At 38.2% G+C, this 23,981-nt stretch overlaps 2 protein-coding genes across 3 annotated transcripts; both read right to left on the bottom strand.

The window, feature by feature from the left end:
• Window positions 1–409: 409 nt before the first annotated feature.
• On the bottom strand, window positions 410–5,676 carry rundc1 (RUN domain containing 1). 2 transcript variants are annotated; one of them, XM_044101465.1, is made up of 6 exons: window positions 5,112–5,676; window positions 4,078–4,086; window positions 3,822–3,980; window positions 3,323–3,521; window positions 3,138–3,233; window positions 410–2,750 (listed from the first exon to the last, which is right to left on the bottom strand). In XM_044101465.1, exons 1-6 carry the CDS (start codon window positions 5,490–5,492, stop codon window positions 1,882–1,884), a joined length of 1,713 nt encoding a protein of 570 aa, XP_043957400.1. In that variant the 5' UTR covers window positions 5,493–5,676; the 3' UTR covers window positions 410–1,881. The 2 variants fall into 2 exon arrangements, with proteins under 2 accessions (XP_043957400.1, XP_043957401.1); XM_044101466.1 differs by lacking the exon at window positions 4,078–4,086 and having other exon boundaries at window positions 5,112–5,673.
• Window positions 5,677–7,678: 2,002 nt separating this feature from the next.
• grna (granulin a) lies at window positions 7,679–23,880 on the bottom strand. The gene is made up of 16 exons (XM_044101467.1): window positions 23,762–23,880; window positions 23,020–23,160; window positions 21,840–21,977; window positions 20,587–20,715; window positions 19,932–20,013; window positions 19,420–19,526; window positions 19,081–19,234; window positions 18,867–18,998; window positions 18,050–18,147; window positions 17,353–17,595; window positions 14,924–15,166; window positions 14,039–14,281; window positions 12,988–13,329; window positions 9,574–9,810; window positions 9,062–9,319; window positions 7,679–8,424 (listed from the first exon to the last, which is right to left on the bottom strand). The coding sequence occupies exons 2-16, from the start codon at window positions 23,158–23,160 to the stop codon at window positions 8,281–8,283; spliced, it is 2,691 nt and encodes an 896-aa protein (XP_043957402.1). The 5' UTR covers window positions 23,762–23,880; the 3' UTR covers window positions 7,679–8,280.
• Between the last annotated feature and the right edge of the window lie 101 nt (window positions 23,881–23,981).

Below are 23,981 nucleotides of genomic sequence, written 5' to 3' on the forward strand. Positions count from 1 at the left end.
GTAGAAAGATAGACCGATGAGGGAATGTGGCGCCCCCTAGAGGCCGCTGACGAAAGAAACGAAGATTAAAAAAAGAAACTTCTTTTACTTGGTTTATTATTATTTTACAACTGCAGGTTTACATTAAATATAATAAAACCAAAAATAACAATTCATATGTTCCCATACACCATCTTCAATCAAATAAATATAGCATTAATTGTTTTCAATGATGCTCCCAGTTTGAACTGCTAGTTACAGAACAGCAGCCACTTTAAGTGTTTAAAGCAATTTATCTAATAAATAAACATCTAAACATAAACAAAAACAAAAAGTGTGCAGTAAATATACCCAAAACACAACTGAAGTTTGGAAAAGTGCTCTACAACTGAAGGTTTGACACAAACACATGAACAAAATATACAACAAATACAAACTAACGTCAGTTTAATAGCATCTACGGTTCATACATTCAGGTTTTTACGGACGTGATTTGCTGTTCATGGAAAATAAAATAAAATCTGGAATAAAAATGATAATCAGCAGCAGCTCAGTCGAGGAGGAAACAGTCAGAACTGAAACACAGGAACACATTCAGTGGAACATTTGACCAAAAAGCTGCACGATAACAGCAACGCCGCCCACACACACACAGAGCTTTTATTTTGGTGATTTTTGCTACACAGAAGCTTCCTGTTTGCGTAACAGCATCCAGAGTTATAAACAAGAACTAGAGAGTTTACATACACTGCAAAAACACAAAATCTTACCAACTATTTTTGTCTCATTTCTAGAGAAAATATCTCAGTAAACTCAAAATAAGACAAAACTAAAATGTAACTTTTCAGCAAGATCTAGAAGCTTGGTAGAGTCAATAATTCCTTAATATCGATGAAAAAAGTGCTGGTTCTCCAGGTTCATTATTTCATTTATGACATGACATGTTTCCATATCACAGGAAATAATCTGCTAGTACTATTTCATCAATATCGATAAGTTATTTACTTTAAACAAGCTCTGTACAAAAATACTGTAAGATTTAGTGTTTTTGCAGTGTATGTCTCCTCAGGATGTTTGCTGCATAGGTTAGAGCGCCATCAGGTCCAGCAGAGGAAGAGGCTGCTGAGCAAAGGTCACAAAGATGTTGAAGGCTAAAGGTGAGGTCATCGCAGGTCACTCTACACTGCAAAAACACAAAATCTTAAGTATTTTTCTCTAGTTTCTTAGTACACTTAAAATAAGACAAATTAACTCACAAACAACTTTTGAGCAACACATAGGAGCTTGTTTTCAGTAAATAATGCTTGAATATTGATAAAATGTACACATTTCCATGGCAACAAGATATTTCTCCCCATGGTAAAAGTGAAGCAGTGATTTTTATCGACATTCAGTAATTACTGACTTAAAACAAGCTGCTATTTCTTGTTGAAATGTTACTTGTGAGTTAATTTTGTCTTATTCTAAACATAATAAGACATTTGAAACAGAAACCAAACAAAAACACTTGGTAATACTTTGTGTTTTTGCAGCAGAAGGTGTGTTTAGAGGAGAAGCAGGTTAACACATTCATGCACATGTAAACAACATGTAAACTAACTTTTCAGCAAGATATAGGAATTTCTCAGTACGTAGTTCTTGAATATTGAGAAAAAATACTCGTTTCCATGGCAACACAACATTGTTTCCTATGTTATAAGAGAGATAATCTGCCAGCGAGTTATTTCTATCAATATTTGATAATTACTGACTTAAAACAAGCTGGTATTTCTTGCTGAATTGTTAGTTCAGATTTAGTTTTGTCTTATTTTAAACATAGAGAGACATTTTGAACAGAAACCAAACAGAAACTCTTGGTCAGACTTTGTGTTTTTGCAGTGAACGGCGCCGCAGAGCGCCTCGTCAGAAGGCGTCCTTGATGTTCTTGAGCTGCCGCACGGCCAGGTCCACCGGCAGGTTGAAGCGCAGGTGGCTGATGCGGCCCAGGATGCGCAGGGCGCCCTCGAAGCCCGTCTGGGCCATGTAGCTCCAGCTCTGGTAGTGCGGATGGATGAGAGTGGACGACTTGCAGAGCAGGTTGATCCAGGAAACCAGCCGCTGCTCGTTCAGCGCCATGCACACCAGCGCTTTGAGCTCCGAGTCCGGCCCGCGCTTGTAGCGGCCGTGCTCCTTCAGCACCGAGTGGACGGCCCACAGCAGCGAGTGTTTGGGCGTCACCGTCCCCGGGCCGCCGCCCACCTTCAGGCTGAAGGACTGCGACAGCTTTCGGGCTGGCGATTCCACGAACGCCTTCCCGTTTTTGGACTCGTAATACTTGACGAAGAGTTCCCAGGGGTGCATGGTGAGCGGGGCGGGGCGGTAGGGCAGCAGGCAGGAGATGGGCGCCAGCACCAGGCTCATGGTCTGCGAGGGGCAGAACAGGCCGTGGGCCAGCAGGTCCTTCAGCGCCACCGCCAGCTCCTTCCTCACCGCCGTCGTCAGCTCGTCCCGGGCGCCCAGCGCCGCCGCCGCCCCGCCGCTGTAGCTCACCACGTGCTCTATGGAGGGATGGCGCCGCGAGCCCAGGACCCGGACCTTCTCCACGGCCGCCTCCAGGCGCTGCAGCAGGGGGCCATAGTCCCGGCCCGGACAGTCCTGGGGCCAAAGGTTCTGGGGGACGTGTCCGGCCGAGCAGCCGAACTGACTGGCAGCGAAGATCTGCAGCACGGCCAGAGCCTTCTGGATGAGCTGCAGGCCCGTGTTCCGCATCCGCTCGGCCTGGACCGGGTCCACTGTGGGGGGCAGAAACACAGGAGAGGCAGCTTAATGAAACCAGCAGAGAACTGGGACTCTGCTGGTTTCACCAACTATAATTTAATATGTTTTAAGACCATTACAAATTTAATTTAGGACCTCTCTCTCACTCTTATATATATATATATATATATATATATATATGAATTTATTAGCGGCTAGTTAGCGTAGTCCCGAGAGAAAAACGAAACAAGACAAAACAAATGACTACATGGAATATCCTGGATTAAAACGTCCTGCCCCAACAAAATGGAAGACCTGTGATGAACCTATTTAAGGAAAAATTGTTCTCTTTTTTTTAATTTAATACATTTTAAGACTCTCTAAGGAAGCACGGACTCTCTGGTTGTCTGTAATAAGCTGACCTTTCTGCTTCATCCCTGCAGCTCTGCCGTTGGCTCCGTCTGCTTTCGGCTGCTGACTCCGCCCTCCATCTGACAAAAGAGGGTTTCCCACCTCATCTTTAAATAAGAAAAGGCAAAAATATGGTTAAAAAGAGACAATCTAACAAGAATAAAACCCAGAATGAACACGTGTGAGTCCTGCGGACCCTGTATGAAGTTAATGAACATCTCCAGGTCCCTAATCTGGGTCTTCAGCTGCTCCACCAGCTGCTCCTTCACTCGGGCCGGGTTAACGATCTGAGCGATGGCGGCGTCCACCCGCTGTCTCAGCTCCTCGGGGGACAAGTTCCCGATGTCCTCGTTCAGATTCACGTCCAGCTTCTTTATCAACTCGTCGATGATGACCTGGAAACAGAAACAGGCTGAAGGTAAAACCTGAAACAAAACATGAAAATCACTTTGGGAGAATTTCCATCAAGGTTTGGTCATGAAACCAAATAAACTAATTAACTAAACTAAACTAACTAACTCATTCTAGTCTAATAAATCACTAATCAAAAATGAGTTGATTAGTTAATTAATTGTTTGCATCTCTAGTCTGACTGTTTTAGATGTTAGCATGTTGGACTTAATGATGTTTAAAAGTGGAAGAGCAGCCTGTGGATTTTATGATGTGAGACGTGACGCATGTTTGCATTTCCACACCTTCTGCCTCTCCATGACGACGGACTGCGGCAGCGAGTCGTAGCTGCCCTCCTGATAGGCGAAACGCTCCAGATCGTCCAGCTGCGTCTTCAGCTGGACGATGAGATCCTTTTGTTTTTCCCTCTGCGCCTCCAGTCGCTCCCGCTTCTCCCTCTCGCTCTGACAGGACACACACAAACACACCGATTATAAATCAACCACACACACACTTCTCACAAGCTGCTTTTGGCGCAATGTTTACACGAGATCTACTCACCAGATCTTCCTGCAAATGAAGCATGTGACAAAACAAACAAAAGAGGCTTTTAAATAAAACACAAGCTGAAAGTTCCCATCAGCAGGAAAAGCAGCGAGAACAAAGCAGCTGTTTTTAAAGCAGATAGTGATCTGCTGCTGCAGGATGTTTCAACACGGCAACATTTCCACCAGAGATCTGGAAACACGATGGTAATTATGCATTAAGGATAGACGCACCAATCAATCTGACGTTGATATATTCCCAAAAACTAAAATGAGCCGGATAAAAAACACTGGCAGTTCTGAATGCAAATTTGTGTCTAACGTCTCTAAGCTTTACGTTTTCTACTAAACAAAAAGTTGCACCCTAGTGTTTGATTTGAAAGTAAAAGTGGTTCAAGTTCTTAGCTTTTCACAGGAAAAACAATTTTTTTTCTGAGCTTAGTTCTGTGCAAGATATAAAACACAAACAAAGATATTTTTTGGACTTAAAAACAGAAACATTTGGTGCAGTATCAATTTATTTTGTTTTTCTAACAAGGCTATGACTTTTCAAAGTCAGAAATTTACCTTTTTTTGAAAAAGAAAATGGAAATTTCTGAGAATTTCAATTTTTTTCTTTTCAAATGTATTCCTTTTTTTCTAGACTTCTGAGATTAATCTAAAAATTTCAATGTTTTTATAGAAAATTGTTTTATTTTTAAAACTCAAAAATATTCTTATTTTTGTCACAGAAATTTATATGAAGCTGATTTGTTTTCTAGCAATATCTTTCACTTTTCAAACTTCAAAATTTCCAAGTATTTTTTTATTTTTATTGTGAGGTTAATTTCAAAATTTCAGTCCCTTTCTGTTCAAATTTTCAGTTAGAGAGACAATTAAAACATTTATCTGCTTGAACACCGACTATATACTAAATGCTTCCTTTTCTGTTAAATATATTGTTTGTGTGTTTACCTTCCTTCTGATAAGCCTAACCACACCAGAAACAAAACTCTTATATTATTACAACATTAAATGTATTTCTGAACCACAATTAACTGGAAGTCTCACCGAGTTCTCCAGCTGCTTGGCATCCTGGGCTCGGCAGCCCACGACGTGCGGGCAGCCCCGGAAGGCGAACTCCTCCAGCTCGGCCAGCATCCTCTCCTTCTCCTCGCTCTGAGCGTGAACTATCTGCTTCAGTCGGAACTGAACCTGTGCGAAGTGCGACGTTAGCGCTAAAAGAGACGAATTCAACAAGTCCTGCTCCTCTTCCAGCTTCATCAGCCGGGCGGCCATCTTCTCATCGGTGACCGACGACGAGCCTCTCTGCCTCGGCCGGCCGCCGCTCTCCTCCTCGGGGCTGGCCACGGCGCCCACCGGTGCCCATCGCTCCCCAGCGCTGGCGAACACAGTCTCGCTATCCGAAGCTGACAGCTCCTCCGTGGACATTCTGGACGGTGCAGATCACTTCAGAGTTTCCCTCACACGCCGTCGGTTTGTCGACAACGTATTCCCGGTGGTTATTTTATAAAAACTGCGCAAAAATGAAGAGGATCATCGCCAGAGAAACAGGTGCATCGCCATCTTGGAAAAGATGATTCATACGTAAACAGAGAAAAAACGAAAGTTAGCTTCAACAAACAATGTCTCACCGGAAGTGGAGGGATTTACCTTCGAAATAAAAACATTTCAGGAAGAACGCACAAAGTAAAACTTTATTACAGTCAGCATTTAGACAGAAAATATTAATTTTTAAAGTTAGCGTGATAAATTACAAATTTTTAGCAAATAATTGGAAGCGTATATTTTTTTTGTTATAACACACACAGTACAGGTTACTCTTTTGATCTTCCACAATATAACGCCTAATAATTTCGACTAAAATACTTAAGAACGAACAAATGTTTTAAGATGTATCGGAGAATAACTTATTGCATTGAATTTTCACAACAGAATAACATTAAAAGAAACAGCACTTGTTTAGGGATCTAATGTTTTATATTATATTTCAGAAATATAAGTTTACAGGTTGTCTTTTTTTGTTTTCTAAAGGTTCTGTATTTTTCGTTTTATTTAGCTAGAGGGGAAATTTCTCTCTGGACTTTAAAATTTGCAGAAACCCTACTCTAATATAAACAATGGCATAATCATCATCTGGGATTTCCCAAGACATATTAGTCTATTTAAACTCATATCATCAGATTTTATTACATAAAATAGAATAAAATTAAGAGTATGTCTCCCAATAAAAAGATTCTTCATATTTTACATATAATATTTATGCAGTAACAGTAAAATGCCACAACTTCCTTGGGAGTTTCCCTGATTTTTAGGTTGACGTTGCATTACATTCACCTTTCTTTCTCTTTTACGTCGCTTACAGTGCGCAGGTTTGTAAAGCTGCTTTTTAACTCACAGGAAACAGAGTTGATTCTGGAACTTTCAAAATAAAATTTTCAAATACTTTTTTCCTCCTGTTTGTAGGGAATGTACTGTTACATTTATATTTATAAATACGTGGGTGGTTTGTTTACTAGTGCAGTCTTCTGCAACAAGTATGGAAGGCAAAATGTGGCAAGGCGTTTTTTTAAAGACGTATTTTATTTATTTAACATAAACCTGGTATGCAAGCACTGCATTTTCCCTCAATTATAACGGTTTAATTGGTCTTAAAATTAACATTAATATTTAGTTTTTATGTTAAAGAATAAGTTACTTCATATTTACCAGGTGTGCTGCAATTTTTGTGACCTTCTACAGGTTCGTGGGTTTGTCAGTAGGTGGCAGAAGTTTATGACACAAGGGGAGTTCAAAGTAACCAAAGCATGGTTTGGCTAATCAAATTGTGTCAGTGCAATTTTCACTGACATAAAGACTTGATATAGGATGTACAAAATGAAATACATAATGTAAACTATTTTTATCTGTCTGTTTTTGCTTTTAATTTGATTTAATAGTTAATAGGATCACAAATGTAACTTTTTTCTTAATTTATTGCGTTCCCTTAGGGTATTTTTGAATTTAATTTGAAAACATAGATTGATTTTCATTAAACGGCAGACTTGTGGGAACCCAAACTAAGCTAAACTTCCCTAAAAAAAACAAACAAAAAAAAAAAAAACCAGAAAATCTTACAGACAATAAACTCAAAAACAATGCATGTGGGCATTTGATTTTATTTATTTTTTATTTAAACAATGCAAATGTTTTAAATCATATTCATGTATCATATCAAAAATGTTTTGCAAATCCCATTTAGACAAAAATCAGACGTTAACATCTTGTATTATTAACGTATTGCACTTTTAGTTTATTTTAATTATTGCAAATAAAAGTGAAAAATAAAAAATAGCTTTAGCAATTCAAATTAAAAGAAAAAATATTTTTAAAAATTGTTCAGGCCCCTGAGTACAATAAACCTGGGATTCTGGTCTCAATTGCAAACATATTGTCTATGTAGCTTACCTACCATCAGCACCCACCAATATAACGGAACAGCTTGGAAATAGCTGTTTATTATAATCAACAAAATTAATTAAGAGGGTTAAAAAACAAAATGGTTTCCTTAATGATGCAGGTTTAGCTTAAAATTATATTTATCATGTTATTATACAAAAAAGAATGAGACAAAAACCTTTTAAAGTCACTTCTTGTTTATTAGTTTCATGGAAAACAAAGATTTGTTTTTTAATTAAGCTGGAACAATTAAATTAATAGTTTTGCCCCAAATCAATAAGTTTGATTGATGAAAAGAATTAAATGAATAAATGATCCACAGTTTTTTTTCAATTCAATATGAAGTCCCAAGCTGATTTACCAACAAAATAAATGTTAATCATTTAAATTTAACAGTCCATTCCAATCTGTCAGTGGTTATTATTGATTTAGAGAAAAATTACAGATTATTGACAGAAGAATGCAGTTTGTGAACAAAAGGCAGCTGCAGCAGATCATGACAACAATGATTTAGTGAGAAGATTTATGTTGCATTCTGAGTGTTTCGGTTTTTTCTTGATTTGTTAGAGTTTCAAGTGTTAAACTGTGTGTGCAGAAGAAAAACAACATTTTGTTGCACCAAACATGCAGACAGAAACTTTTCAATCAAAGCTCACGTTCCCCAACAGTCTCCTTAAGCGCAATTCAGTTTTACTGCTCACCATTTACCACGTTTTAGCACAAAGTATTAAATGTATTTTAGATTTATTTTTTTCAAGTAGAAATTAATTTCAGCATGTTTTCATAGAATCAGAGCTCTCTTCTTGTTGGTGGAGAACATGTCCCATGTCTGCCAGTTGAACCCGGAGTTCTTGACGCAGGAGCCTTCCTCTGTGCAGGTGTAGCCGGAGGGACAGCAGTGCTTCATGTCGCTGCAGCACACCGCCTGCAAGGCCAGCAGAGGGCGCTCTAGGTTAAATAACTCCATGCAGCATCACAGGACTTAAAGCATTTTATGATACAGTTCTATGGCTTTCTCCTTTACTTTTGTTGCTCATGTTTCCTATAATCAAGCAAACTTTAATGTCAGACGATAGAAAATGCCGTCTTGTTGTCTATATCGTACAAATTCAGACACATTTTCACTGTAAAAGACATTCTCTCAAGAAAAGCACAAGAAAGCAAACTTAGGCTCAGAAATTAGTTCACTAAAACTGGAAATAATTTAAAAAGAACTTTTGAAAGAACCAAAGAACGACAAATGAAATAAGATAAAAGATTAGAATCTAAATTCTGAGATTAAAGTCAGAACGTAATAATTTTTTTTTGGTGGCACTAATCTTTTTCCATACTTATGCTTAGAAATCCAGAAAATATCCGTCTGGTCTAGTGATCAACCACTGGAGTTTGCAGCATCAAATGCATCAGAAACTTAATGCTGGAGTGTTGTTAGATAAATCTGTGCATTTTGTGACACTGTGATTAAAGATCCTATTCTAACTTCACAACTGATGAACTAATTATGCCAAATAAATGCATGATTCAAGGTGTGTGTGTCTGTAAGACAGTGAAGCGTTTCGTACATTAGGAGCCGGGCAGCAGCCCCAGGTGGTGGCAGACGTCCTGCAGCAGGTGTTGTCGTCCGGGCAGCTTTTCTGCCCGTCACACTGGACGTTTCTGTGCTTCAGCGGCGTGAGCTGAAGATGGTACTCCGGCAGGAACACCGGTGTCAGCGGGACCGTCTCCAGCTGCAGCAAGATGAGCTTCTGGCAGCTATTGGAGACGACGTCGCAGGTGTAGTCCTCTGGGCAGCAGTGCTCCTTATCTGAGCAGCACACCGCCTGAGGAGAAAACACCAAGTCTTATATTACATCAGCAAACCCTGCTGCACTCAGCTTCCTTTACAAATGTGCGCAAATCTTTTTTGTTATTCTGCTGATATTAAAAAAATAATGATAATAATACAACTTCACAATTCTCAGAATTCAGAGAAAAATAAAATTGTTCTTCAAAGAGGAGGCTGGCAGAGGACGATGGCCGAGAAAAAACATGCAAAGATCATTTTTAAAAATTTGGAATCAGCTGGTAATCTCACATTTTGCAGCGGGCAGCAGCCCCACTCGCCGGTGAACAGCTTGCAGCAGGAGGTGTGCTCAGGACACTGGTGGTCGTCGTCACACTGGATGTTGTTGGGATCAACCTGGACGCTGGTAACGGCGGGGAGTTTGGTGTACCACGGGATCTCCACTTCCCCTCTGACGCACGTCGTCTTGTCCTCGTTACATTTGTAGTTTTCAGGGCAACAATGGCTGCCGTCGGCGCAACACACAGCCTGGTAGAAGAAGTGAGAGTTGGAAGTGTGACTTTCACATCGGCCGTACGGTTCGGTTGTTACTTCTGCTTTCTTCAGTACTAAGACCGAACTCTCAGGAAAAAAAGACGCATTTAAATTTAAATTCTCCACTTCCTGTGCCATGATTTGGCATTAAAGACACTGACACATCAATCTCATGACAGTATTTAAAACACATGCATTTATTTACTCAATGTAATCTTTTTCAGGCAAATATTACTGTTAATTTTAACTATTCTAAAATAAACCAAAAATGTACCTTAGATATGACTAAATATTATTATACAACCATCAAAAGAAATTTAAGCCATAATCTGAAACAGAACAAATATTACCGAGTTTTTCTATTACAAATATCTTAGTGAACTTTAACTAAGACAAAACTAATAGTAACTTTTCAGACAATTCCTTAATATTGTTTAAAAAAAACGCAATGCTTCGGTTGGCAGATTATTTCACTTATAAAACAAGAAAAATGTTTGGTTATGGGTGTAAAATCTGCTACTGGAACTGGTACTTTTTAAAATCAATATAAAGGAATTATTTATTTTAAACAAGCTCATAGTTCTTGCTGAAATGTTCCCTGTTAGTTTTGTTTTATTTCGATTGTACGAAGATATTGGGTCTTAAATCTAGACAAAATATTATTATTATTATATATATGTTGGGTTTTTTTTGCAGTGTAGCCTGTAAGCCACAAGCATCAAGCAAATTATCAAGAATAAATTATATATATGTATCTAATTTATTTCAGGGAAATAAGTACAACTTTTTATTATATTTTTATTAAATTAAAATGCACCAGTAAGTGTGATAAAAGGTATTACAGATTTTTTTGGTCAGATCAAACACTGTTTGCGCCTGAGTGTACTCTGGTGTGACAGCTGTGTGGGTGATAAGATACTTATCATATGATAGAAAATGGAACTGAAAGTAAGTTTAAAGGTCAAAAGTATTAGCTGGCTTGTCAGTGGCTGAATTAAGTGTAGTTTCAAATCTTCTTTCTTATTTTACAAATGCTGGTGGTGAAATTTGCCTCTTGGATGCCAAATGTATGCAGATTAGAAAATAAAATCAATAATCTATTATCTGCTTTAGCCAACACTGCAGACAACTAATGTGGTACTGTGAAAATTTAATGATAGTAATTCTGCAGGTTTTGATTTTATTGTAAAGCATTAATATATTATCAAACACTCAAATGAAATAATACTTAACATGCTGCAGGTTCCAAAACTCAATTTCAACTCTAGAAAACATTTATATGAAACACAAAAAGTTTGTCCTAATGGTTTAAATATCTGGATTCTGTTCTTTTTTAGTTCAGTAAAATATGTGTTTATGTTTTTTAGGTTTTTTTTTATTTGTAGAAAACGGTAAAAAATATCACGATACTCCAGGAAAAGTGGTTTTTGAATCATAAAAACAAGCAGTCTGAGATACACTGTAAAAACACAAATTTTTACCAAGTATTTTTGTCGAGGTTCTACTAAAAACATCTCAGTAGATTTGAAAAAAGGCTAAACTAACTTACATGTAATGTTTCATCAGGTTGTCAGCTTGTTTTAAGTCAATATTTTCTTCACATTGATGGAAAAGTTCCAGTTACATAACGTAAACATGTGAACAATATCTTGTTATAAGTGAAGTAATGTACTAATAACTAGTACTTTTGTTTTGTATCAATATTAAGGAATTAACTGTAAATAGCTCAAATGTCTTGCTGAAAAGTTATGTATGAGTTAGTTTAATCTCATTTAAAGTGTACTAAGATATTTGCACAAAAAACTAGAGCAAGAATATTTGGTAAAAATGTGTTTTTTTCAGTGTAGTCCTTGAAATATTTCTTATAAGTAAAAATATGCCTGTAGTTGAGAAACTGAACCAAAATGTTTCCTATTTTGAGGAATCTGCATCAATAATGGGGGTTTGTGTCAGTAATGTTGGTAACAATCATCGCTGTTCTTTTTTGCAACTTACAATAAATAGCCTCTTCTTGCTTGTTTGCACGACTTTGACATTTAGCTTCCTTTGTAGGTTGTTCAATAAGTATCTACAATCGTTTCTACGGCTAACTTCTCCTTTTTTACCACAAAAGACTCAGACCTTTAGAGCCATTGTGAAGTTCTGGTCAGTAGTGGAAGGCCAGCCACAATCAGCTGTGTAGTTCTAGTTTTACTTCAATAAAAGAAAATGCATTCTGGTACTTACACTACATTATTATTAAGAAATTAACACAGTTCAGATTCATGAGTCACATTTTTGTAGCACTGCTTTGGCTAAAACGTCTTTATAAGTTTAATTATTCAGCTCAAGAGTGTTTTCACACCTCAAAGTTTGGTAAACTCGGTTCAACTAGTGACTAAAGTTGTAACATTTTCTACATTTCTAGCTGCTGCGGTTCAGTTTCATACAAAAGTGAATTTGGGCCGTTGTAAATAGAAAAAAACGTTTTTAAACTCACTCATGAGTGTAAAAATTCAAAGATTTTTGACTTTTGTACATTTTCTGAGTTTGAAATGTCTATTTTTATAAACTTTTTATTATGTTTTGTCTAGAAAATTTCTTAGATTGCATAATAAAAAAATATTTGGTGGAAATTTACTTCTTTATTTAATCTATAATGGCCTTAATGCAGCATTGTGCTTCCAAACTGCACTGAACCAAATGCTTAGAAAACCTGTTCCCCTCCTCGCCTGTGGGGGCGCTGCACCAAGAATCACTAAGGGAGATGGAACAAAAATCTCTGAAGAACTTTATTTTTCACAAAATGTAAACAAACATGAAAAGGATTTCACCACTTGTAGGACTTTTCTTTTCTCTTCGGCAAAAGACGTGAGCCATTTTTTCTGTTAGCGCCAGGTTAGCACATTTGTTCTGGTTGTATTTACCCAGAATGCTCTGCCCTGTAACCCACTTCTTGCTTCTGGAACAGTCTCTGGACCGTTTGACGTTCAAAATGCATTTGAATTGCGCCTGAGTTCACTTCAACCAAACAGAGACCAAAGTTTGTAGGTGGATCAGAGTTAACTTTTTTGGCTCGTATCAGAGTTCAATTACACATTCACACCTCCTCAAACGAACCAGACTTTCTAGGAAAACGAACTCTAATGTATTAAAGCAAACTAAACCGGGCTAGCGAGTAGCAGAACTCACCTTTGGCAGTGGGCAGCAGCCCCACTTCTGAGACGACTGCATAAAGCAGCAGGTTGTGTCCTGAGGGCAGCTGGTGTGATCATCACACTGATTCCTCTCTTCTTCCTTCTCCTCCTCTTCCTCTTCATCATCTCCCTCTTGTATGGATCGCTCATCCTCTTCACTGGACTCTGCTGGGGTTGTCACCAAGCATTGGGTTGTTGTGGTGGGTACCGGAGTGGTGAACGCAGCGACCTGCAGCATGACGGACGTTGAGGCTGAAGCTTGTAAACAACCAGTGCTGGTCGGGTTACAGGTGGTGCCTTCAGGGCAGCAGTGCAGATGGTCGTCACAGCAGACCGCCTAGCAAATAAAATGTCAGACAAAATAAAATACATTTGCAGCCATTGGAGAGAGCAGCATAATAGATCACCTTTAAAAATCCACCTTTAAAGGTGGTACTCGATGCCTTCTAAAGGAAGTGTCTGTACTTCCTTCAGAAAGTTTGGACGAAATTAGTGTTTGTTAGCCATTTAGCGATACCTCTGCTGTTACTCAATGCTAAGAGATGATATAGACAATCTACCACATTGCATCTATAACAAAGGTGATTGATTAGCTAATTTAAAATCTGCTCTACTGATGATCTGGCCAGAGAGTTGGTGTGTGGGTCGCCTTTTTATTTTACAGAACCGAAACGGACCAAATTCTGCAGCAGACCTACATGTTAAGGTTGTCAAAGTCAAGCTAGCATAACTGAGCTACTTCCCTTCACTGATCTTTTTGAATTAAAACTTTTTCCTGACCTTTTAATCTAGTTGTAGTGTTGACAATAAGTAGTAAAGCATTGCGTCTCTTTTTCTTCTTTGTCACGTATACTTTTAAGATTTAGCACATTATGACGACAACAATGCTAGTCATTGTCAGCAAGCAGGTTTTAATCCGCCAGCAGAAGATGAGATGTCACGTTGCAACGTGTTTATACCCAATATCTACCAGTATAATCCCTAAAACGCGGCTCCAGAAACTATATTCTTCAAATTCTCTGGAGGTCAACTGTTGGTTTGCTAACCTTAGGCAGAGGACAGCAGGCCCAGGCACCTTCCGTGTTCTTACAGCAGGTGGTGCCATCGGGACAGGCGGTGGTGTCGTCACATGGCACATTCTTCACCTGCACCTCCACACCCGATCTGGAGATCGCTGGTTTCTTCTCAAACCAGGGGATGGAGAGAAGGTCATCTTCACATTTTCCTGCTGCCAAGTTACATTTCTTCCCCTTTGGACAGCAGTGTACAAAATCTTCACAGCAAACAGCCTGAGGATGACATGGTGGACAAAAAGAATTAAATAATTACTCAGAAGCACTTTGGACTTTTAAAATTGACATACTATGCTTCCTTGGGAGCAGTGGGTTGCTGAGCCGCGGTCTATGCAAATCATGTTCATCACATTTTTTGCATTCTTAGATAATAAGATTCCAGTCTTAAGCTTGTAGGACCGCTTGTCCCTTTGTATCCAATCAACATTTACACTAGTATGTGAAAATGGCTACAAAGAGATGCACAATTATACAAGCCAACATCTTAGAAAAGCAGAAGAGGGGCCTCCTGCACAACCAATGAGAATGCAGTGAGTGGTTTTTGGATGGTAACTCAACAACAAAACACTTCTGTTTACCAGCAGCCATTGTACGTGTTGAAACTCAGCTTGGGTTGCTTGGTAATGGAGCAGTATGATGTCGTATTCCGGAGGTTTTAAAGCGGCTCGTTTTTCAGACACCAAAAACATTAATTTGTTGCCCAAATATGGCTGTGTCATTTATTTAAGAGTTTGTCTGTTTTTAGAAGTAGAGACCCAAATAGAAGTACAAAAATGTGCAAAATGTGACTTTTGGGTCCCCTTTCAGGTTCCAATATATCAGTTTTGAAAACATTTCTAAGAAATTGTCTCAGCTTACCTCTGGCAGAGGACAACAAGCCCAGCCGCCTTCTCTTGTTTTGCAGCAGGTGGTGCCATCGGGACAGGCGGTGGTGTCGTCACATGGCACATCCTTCACCTGCACCTCCACACCCGGTCTGGAGATCGCTGGTTTCTTCTCAAACCAGGGGATGGAGAGAAGGTCATCTTCACATTTTCCTGCTGCCAAGTTACATTTCTTCCCCTTTGGACAGCAGTGTACAAAATCTTCACAGCAAACAGCCTGAGGATGACATGGTGGACAAAAAGAATTAAATAATTACTCAGAAGCACTTTGGACTTTTAAAATTGACATACTATCTTCCTTGAATAGGTCAGGATAGCTCTATGGTCTATGCCAGGGGTTGGCAACCCAAAATGTTGAAAGAACCATGTTGGACCAAAAGAACAAAAAAACAAAACTGTCTGGAGCTGCAAAAAATTAAAAGCTTTACATAAGGCTTATAATGAAGGCAAAACAGGCTTTAAGAGTTTATATTAGCCTATTATCAAACTGACTAAGTGTATACATAAAAAACATTCAATACTAAATGTTTATTTTCCCTGCAGTGCTTCCTGGAAGGAATGAGGCACCATGTGACTCTGTTGTATGACAGTGCTTTAAGTTTACCTTCCCTTACAATATTAATGTATAGTGTTTTGTTGCATTGATAAAATTAAAAAGATGCAATTTAGAAATCAGATTTCTGATTCCATTTTTATTATGTAGATCAACAGAGAAAGGGTCATTTTTTTCCTTTTGGAACTCAGAAAATCTGCTCCCAAATGCAGTTTGCATAACGACAATTTCTCTTTATAAATAATCATCGTGAAGTGTGTGATCGAAAAAACAACTTGTGCGAATAAACAACAAAACGGAACGTGCATAACGTGCCCCTTCTCTGGGCAACAAAAGGAGTGCAATAAAACACAACCTGCAGTTATAAAAATAAAGCAGTTGCCTTTTGAAAAGCTAAAGTATATAAAATTAAATTAATACAGTTTAAGTTTGATTTCTGTGCAGATGCCAAGCTTCAGTTTATAAAAACAATCACTTTGTTACTAAATATATGTGCCTATAAGGCAGGATTGTGTTCTTATGTGTTTAATGTGACTTCTGTTTACGGACATCACTGCACAGCTTCTCAACATCAGACATGTAAGATGTAACTTTAATCTTCATGAGGGAGCTAATATAGCGCCTTCCCTGGAAATGTCTTTCCACATTACCGTATTATTCAGACTATAAGCCGCTACTTTTTTCCCACCCTTTGAACCATTCAGCTTATAGCCTGGTGAGATTTATATATTTACGTTTTCAGTTTGTTTTTTATTTATTTATTTATTTTTCATTTTTTTCAAAATAAATGTAGGTGCGGCTTACAGTAAGGTGAGCTCAATAGTCCAGAAAGTACGGAACTCTTTTTGTTATTTGACGACTTCTCGCTACAGAGCAAACGTTCAGGTAATCCTTCAGCATTAGCCATGAACGCAAATGATTCGGTCCAAGAATTGTAGAATCTCTCCTCCACTATTTTTCTCTTTTCCCCTTCGCTATGCATGGCCCACCACACACACCTGTCACACACCTGTCGGTTTGTTTACAACAGCCACATGCCTCACACCCCGCACAGCTGGAAGAAAGGTCACAGGCTACGATGCAAATCTTCCTTTACAGGAATGTTGAAGTTTAATATTTATTCTACACATTTTTATAGCATTGGAAAACTTTAAGAATGGTTGTGTCATGTTTGTCTTCCTACAGAAACCATATTAAAACAAAAAATATTTTTCGCACCCCCATCTTTTTCCATTTACAAACGTTTTGGAAAAAGCTCCAGAGAGCCACTAGAGTAGCGCTAAAGAGCCGCAGGCGGCTCGGGAGCAGTGGGTTGCTGAGCCGCGGTCTATGCAAATCATGTTCATCACATTTTTTGCATTCTTAGATTCCAGTCTTAAGCTTGTAGGACCGCTTGTCCCTTTGTATCCAATCAACATTTACACTAGTATGTGAAAATGGCTACAAAGAGATGCACAATTATACAAGCCAACATCTTAGAAAAGCAGAAGAGGGGCCTCCTGCACAACCAATGAGAATGCAGCGAGTGGTTTTTGGATGGTAACTCAACAACAAAACACTTCTGTTTTCCAGCAGCCATTGTACGTGCTGAAACTCAGCTTGGGTTGCTTGGTAATGGAGCAGTATGATGTCGTATTCCGGAGGTTTTAAAGCGGCTCGTTTTTCAGACACCAAAAACATTAATTTGTTGCCCAAATATGGCTGTGTCATTTATTTAAGAGCTTTGTCTGTTTTTAGAAGTAGAGACCCAAATAGAAGTACAAAAAAGTGCAAAATGTGACTTTTGGGTCCCCTTTCAGGTTCCAATATATCAATTTTGAAAACATTTCTAAGAAATTGTCTCAGCTTACCTCTGGCAGAGGACAACAAGCCCAGCCGCCTTCTCTTGTTTTGCAGCAGGTGGTGCCATCGGGACAGGCGGTGGTGTCGTCACATGGCACATCCTTCACCTGCACCTCCACACCCGATCTGGAGATCGCTGGTTTCTTCTCAAACCAGGGGATGGAGAGAAGGTCATCTTCACATTTTCCTGCTGCCAAGTTACATTTCTTCCCCTTTGGACAGCAGTGTACAAAATCTTCACAGCAAACAGCCTGAGGATGACATGGTGGACAAAAAGAATTAAATAATTACTCAGAAGCACTTTGGACTTTTAAAATTGACATACTATGCTTCCTTGAATAGGTCAGGATAGCTCTATGGTCTATGCCAGGGGTTGGCAACCCAAAATGTTGAAAGAACCATATTGGACCAAAAGAACAAAAAAACAAAACTGTCTGGAGCTGCAAAAAATTAAAAGCTTTACATAAGGCTTATAATGAAGGCAAAACAGGCTTTAAGAGTTTATATTAGCCTATTATCAAACTGACTAAGTGTATACATAAAAAACATTCAATACTAAATGTTTATTTTCCCTGCAGTGCTTCCTGGAAGGAATGAGGCACCCAAATAGAACTACAAAAATGTGCACAATGTGACTTTTGGGTTCCCTTTCAGGTTCCAATATATCAGGTGTGAAAACATTTCTAAGAAATTGTCTCAGCTTACCTCTGGCAGAGGACAACAAGCCCAGCCGCCTTCTCTTGTTTTGCAGCAGGTGGAGCCATCGGGACAGGCGGCCGTTTCATTGCAAGCCACTTTGTTGACTGAAGGAGGAAAAAGCAGATTTCAGTTGATCAAACTCTCCTGCTGGAAAATTTTGTTTTTAAACAGTCCTATCCTAAATGTCAGATTGTGAGAAAAATGTGTTTGTGTCTTTTTAATCTGTATGTAACTCTACTTCAGTAATTTTATGAAAAGATGTACTTTTAGGAGTATTTTTACTACGCTGTACTTTTTACTTTTACTTGAGTAATTTTATTATAAAGTATTTCTCTAATTTTACTGAAGTAAAATTTCTGGTTTCTCTACCCACTGAATGAAAAACAAACAAAACATCCCCAGACACAGACACCTGCAGTTTTTATTAAAGTTTAATAAGATTTACATTAAAAGAAACTGATTTGGGAAAATGTTCTTTTGCCTAATTTTGTTAATTTTTTTATTAGTTATATGTGTTATTGTAATTTTGGTGCTTCAAACTCCAACACTTAACTTTATATTTTTATATACATATAGTCTAATCTAATATAGTCTAATTATGTAATTTTTAAATAATAAATGACTGATAATTTGATCACTCAGTACTTCAGTAGACTTTTTACTAAAGATTTTTTTACTCTTACTTGAGTAAATTCTTGGATGGCTACTTTTTACTTTTACTGTAGTAAAATATGTTGAAGTAGTCCTACTTTTATTTGAGTACAGTGTGAATAATCTTGTTAGTGTGAATGTTACTTTGAAGAAGCATGAAGTACAATTTCACCTCCATCTGCCTTAGTAACAGATGACACATCCACTTCCTCCTCCAAAGGAGGAAGTGGACTGGCTGTAGCAGCTTCAATGGATTTCTCTGATTCTTCCTCATCGGCTGTCTTTGCGGTAATTTCTTCACCCTCTGGAAAAACAAACACACCCAGATTTCTTAGTTATAGCGAAGTCCAGCTCACCAGTCCTTCCAGTTGACACACATTCCTAACCGTTTTGGTTCTCCCAGTCTGCTCTCTGTCTGGCAGGGAACTTAGCCCACATTGGCAGCTCCTTTTTGGTAGATATGGAAATGCATTTCATTTGTTCAATGTTGCATGTTGTCCCTTCAGGGCAGCAGTGTTTCTTATCATTGCAGCACACAGCCTGTTTGGACAATAAAGTCACACGTCAGCCCAGGATAAGACACAATAAAGATGCGATAACTTGGATGTGAGTCGATGTGGGTCATGCAAATCATCCACTTGACTTTTCCCTCCTTTACTATCTTGCTCACAGTGTCCAGTCCTACTATTATGGAGCAATATGACTGAAGACTGATTAGTGCATACCTTTGGCATTGGACAGCAACCCCATTTGCCTTCTGGAGTTTCACAGCAGGTTGTTTCATCTGGGCATTCGGAAACGCCATCGCTACACCGGACAGCTGTCACACGTTCTTTAAAAAAACAAAACAAAAAAAAAAAAAACTAAATAAATCAATAAAAACTATGACAAAAATGTCTTAGTCAACACATCAGCCATACTCTATATTGATGTAAATGGCAGAGTTTTTAGCATAGTTGAAATCATTTTTTTAGCTGAAAATGCCTTCCTTGCTTCAAAAGGAATGCTATGATATTGCATTTAGTTTATAAAATGTTCATTTTCCTTTCTAAAAAAGTAATTAAATGTTTGCATCTTTTAATGTATTTAATATTGAATAAAAAAGGTTTATGAGGTTAAATGAAGAATCTGCTGATTTCATTACCCGATTATTTGATAAATCGTCAGAATAATTGTTACTTATAGCCTTAAATAAAGATGAAAGACTGAAAAAGATAAATATCATGATAAATCCAACCTTTTTGGATGCAGGAGCGGCTGTCGATGCTGCAGTGGTGGCCCTCAGGACAGCAGTGCTTCCCATCAGAGCAGGAGATTCCCTGTTGGATGGCATCAAGTTAGAAAAACATCCATAAAATCCTCACACACTCACTTATCCAAAATGACAAGATTGTATTTCTAAATATTTTGTGACAGTTTGTTATGAGACAGATAATCGATCTCCTCCACCGTCTCCCTCAGCTACTCTTCCAGTCTGACAAAATGCATTGTTCCAACCGAAAACAACCAATCAGAGCCAGGAGGAGGGGCTTAGTGCTGTCAATCAACCACATGCGTGAACAATTTACCGTTAAAGGAAAACAGTTTATCCGCCATCGGTGGCTATGCTAACTCCCCTGAGCATTCATAACAGGCTGTGCTAGCTGCAATGTAGCACAGAGCAAGGGGGAGAATAACAGAAGATGATTGACAGCACTAAGACCCGCCTCCTTGCTCTGATTGGTTGTTTCTTGTGTGACAAGGCAGAGGAGCTACATTTTTTTCAAAGATTATCTGTCTCATACCATGCTGTCATAAAATAGTCATGACTTCAACAAATATGTAATATATATATATGTCTTATAAAAGTTACATACTGTAGCTTTAAGGCTCAAAAACTAAAATTTGATTACCTTCGCTAGCGGACAGCATCCAAACTTTGTCAAAGTCTTCAGGCAGGAAAACTCAGCAGGGCATCGTGACTGATCAGGACAGATGTTATCGTCGTCTTCACCCATGTAGGACTTGATCATCCTGAAGGACTGCATGGACAACAAGTGAGGAACGCCACTCAGAATACATAGTTCCCACCAGTCTGAACTAAAAGTGATCTGAGCAATCTTAGTAGGCAAACGCATGCGCTACGCATAGAGGAACTCATGTCTTTACGGCAAATAAAAATAAAATCTGTGGATACTCTTGACCAATGTGCGAGATCAAGGTATATTAAAAAATGGCTGCTGTTGGGATTGACCCATGTGAGACAGAGAAGGCAAATATGTCAGATGATGTGGACAAGTATTCAAATTGTAACAGAGTAATAGTTGTTATCAGAGCTGGGTAGTACATTTATTCAGTTACATTTACTTGAGTAACATTTTCGAGAAAAAAAAATACTTTTAGGAGTATTTACAATGCTGTACATTTTACTTTTACTTGAGTAATTTTCTTATGAAGTATTTCTACTCTTACTTGAATAAAACGTATGGATACTCTACCCACTCTGAGTAACTTCAGTGAATGAAGAACAAACATGTTTTACCAAACATTCACCAGAAACAGACACACACCTGCAGTTTTTGTTATTTTGGTCTGTCTGATAATGTAATTTTTAAATATTAAATGATTGATAATTTGATTAGTTACTTACTTGAGTAGACTTTTTACCAAATACTTTCTAGTCTGACTTAAGTAATTTCTTGGACAGCTACTTTTTGCTGTTACTTGAGTAAAAATATGCTGAAGTAGTAAAATTGAGTACAATTTTTGGGCGCTCTGCTCAGCCATGACATACACGTCGGCTACAAGTCCGTCTTAGCTAGCAGCTAAAAGCTACATTCGCTAAGCTAATTTTGCTACTTCGGCAGTACTTACTACAGTAAATATCACTGATATTCCTCTTAGTATTACACAGAGGTAGCTAGAGTACTCGGAAATGTAATACAATAATAGTTGTAATGTATTTATACAGTTTATAAGTTAGGAACACGGTAAGCACTAGTTCTAATCTTGTTGCTTCACGGTTCACTGTTGTCATAGCAACTCCATAGCAACTGCCTGCTAAGATGGCTGTCAGTTACCAAGTTCACGGAAGTGCGACGTCTCATAAGAATTACGTATGCTTAAACCGGGTTTGTGGATGAAAACAAGAGGATGTTACTCATACTTTAGAGACTGTGGGCTGGAGAGCGGAGGTCCTTTCCATCCATGGGATGGACACGGTGTCGTTCACACAACGGGACGCCTCTGGGTCGCAGATCGTGTCTGCTGGACAGCAGTGGATGTGATCCTCACAGCATTCAGCCTTTGGAGACGGGAGTAGCGGGAACACTTTGACTACCAAAGTTAGTACGGATATCTCCTACTCTGAATGAGACTAGCTCTTTTATCTACTTTATACAGTAATAAAAAAACCTTTCGATATGAATAGCGCTACTATAGAATAACGTTTACTTTAGAGTACAGAAACTTTATCTGCTATGTCAATTTAACTGCGACATGGACCTAATAAGGATAAAACAGTACGTCACAGCGGAATGCGTTATGAGGATGTGCAGAAGCCTTTTGTGATTAAATATTTATTAAGAATAGTACAACAGTGAATAATTGAGGAGCAAAACTTAAGCAACTCAGCTTAAAATTAGGGTGAAGCTAAAGGGCCATAAAGAGAAATACATGCACTGCAAAAATACAAAATCCTACCAAGTATTTTGGTCTATTTTCGAGTGCAGTTATCTCAGGACACTAGAAATCAGACAAAACTGACTTACAACTAAGTTTTGTCTGTAGATTGAAAATTCTCACAAATTATATATGTATTTTGTGTTGAAATAAATAGTTTTTGCATGAACAAATGTTTTCTGCTTTTAAACGTTGGAAGCCTAAATTTGTGGAAAAAATAACATAAATGTTTACTCCAGTCATCAGTCACATATGTTTCACTATATCTGTTTGTTAATATAATGTAGAGAAATACATAGTTTATTTTTGCTGTTATACTAAAGAGTGGAATATATACTATAAATTCCATTTAAGGAACTAAAACTAATCCAACTATGCAACACAAGGAAGTGTTGATTAGCTCTACAACACTTCCTTCATTGTTTTGTACACATAAAAATTAAAATTAAATGTGAAAAACTAATTTCGTAACATGCTAATAAATTATTTGTTTGTCTGTGTTGTATTATTTGCAGAAACTAGTTTCTAAGTAATATGCAATGCAATAATGAGAATTATCTTGTATTGTACTAGTAAAAAGATAATATAGTATCCCACTATTGTCTTTCTCTCTGTACCCCAGATAGAAAGATGCTTAGAGAAATTTGTTGTGCAGCCACATGTACCTGATCAAACGGGCAGCAACCATAGCTGTTTGTTGGGCTGCTGCAGCAGGTTTGACCTTCCGCACACCTGCCTCCATCTGGACACTCATCTGCACCAACCACGGCAACGATAGCCCAACAGATCACAACCCAGGTCTGCATCTGCAAGCAGTGAAAAGCACTCACTAACAGGAAGTCTCGAAAAAGTAAAGTGAAACTTAAAACCCCCTTTTCCCCTTTCAAAAATTATTGTTTGAGTCCTCAAATAGCAGCATAAACTGTTAGATTCCATGGGTTTTTCTGAGCAGTTATGCAGATAACCTTGAAACAATAATTCTGTTATAAAAATCAGTCTGTGTGAACTGAATAGGATGGGTTATTATTTATATTTTAGCCCGTTTGACACAAAGAAACATACATTTACAGAACCTCAGTGTCTACACATATTTGTTTATTTCCTGTGGTAGTACTGTACTTCCTTATCATACTGTCTTTGTCTCCCTGCGCAAAGGAGAGTGTTGTGTACACAACACTCCCAGCGTCATTAAAATGACAATTAATACATATTTAATATATATAAATAATACAAAGACATGTGAAAAACATGCGAAATGTGCATAAATATTGAATAACTTAAAACTTTTTTTTTTTTTTCGAATAAAAAAAAATGTACTTTTTAAGTTTCAGCCATAGCGGTTTGTTACGATTTGTTAGCATTTTTCCAACGGATTGAGAGTAAAAGAGGTTTTTACAGTGTTCTTACCTTTATTGAAGACAGAAAGGCTGTTGTGTAGTGACAGTGGAGCTTCCCCGCTGCGTCTCACCACAGTGAACCCCCACAAAGAGTCCTGCCGAACCTGCATCATCCCGAGTACGCCCCTATTATTGTCATAGGGCGGGGAAGCGAAAGGTGGATCTCTCAGTCTGCACTGTTTATTCACTAAACTTAAAAAATTTTGAGTTCATTGAATGATTTTTTGTTT

The sequence above is a fragment of the Gambusia affinis genome, linkage group LG19 (genome assembly GCF_019740435.1).
Source record: "Gambusia affinis linkage group LG19, SWU_Gaff_1.0, whole genome shotgun sequence".
NCBI lineage: Eukaryota > Metazoa > Chordata > Actinopteri > Cyprinodontiformes > Poeciliidae > Gambusia > Gambusia affinis.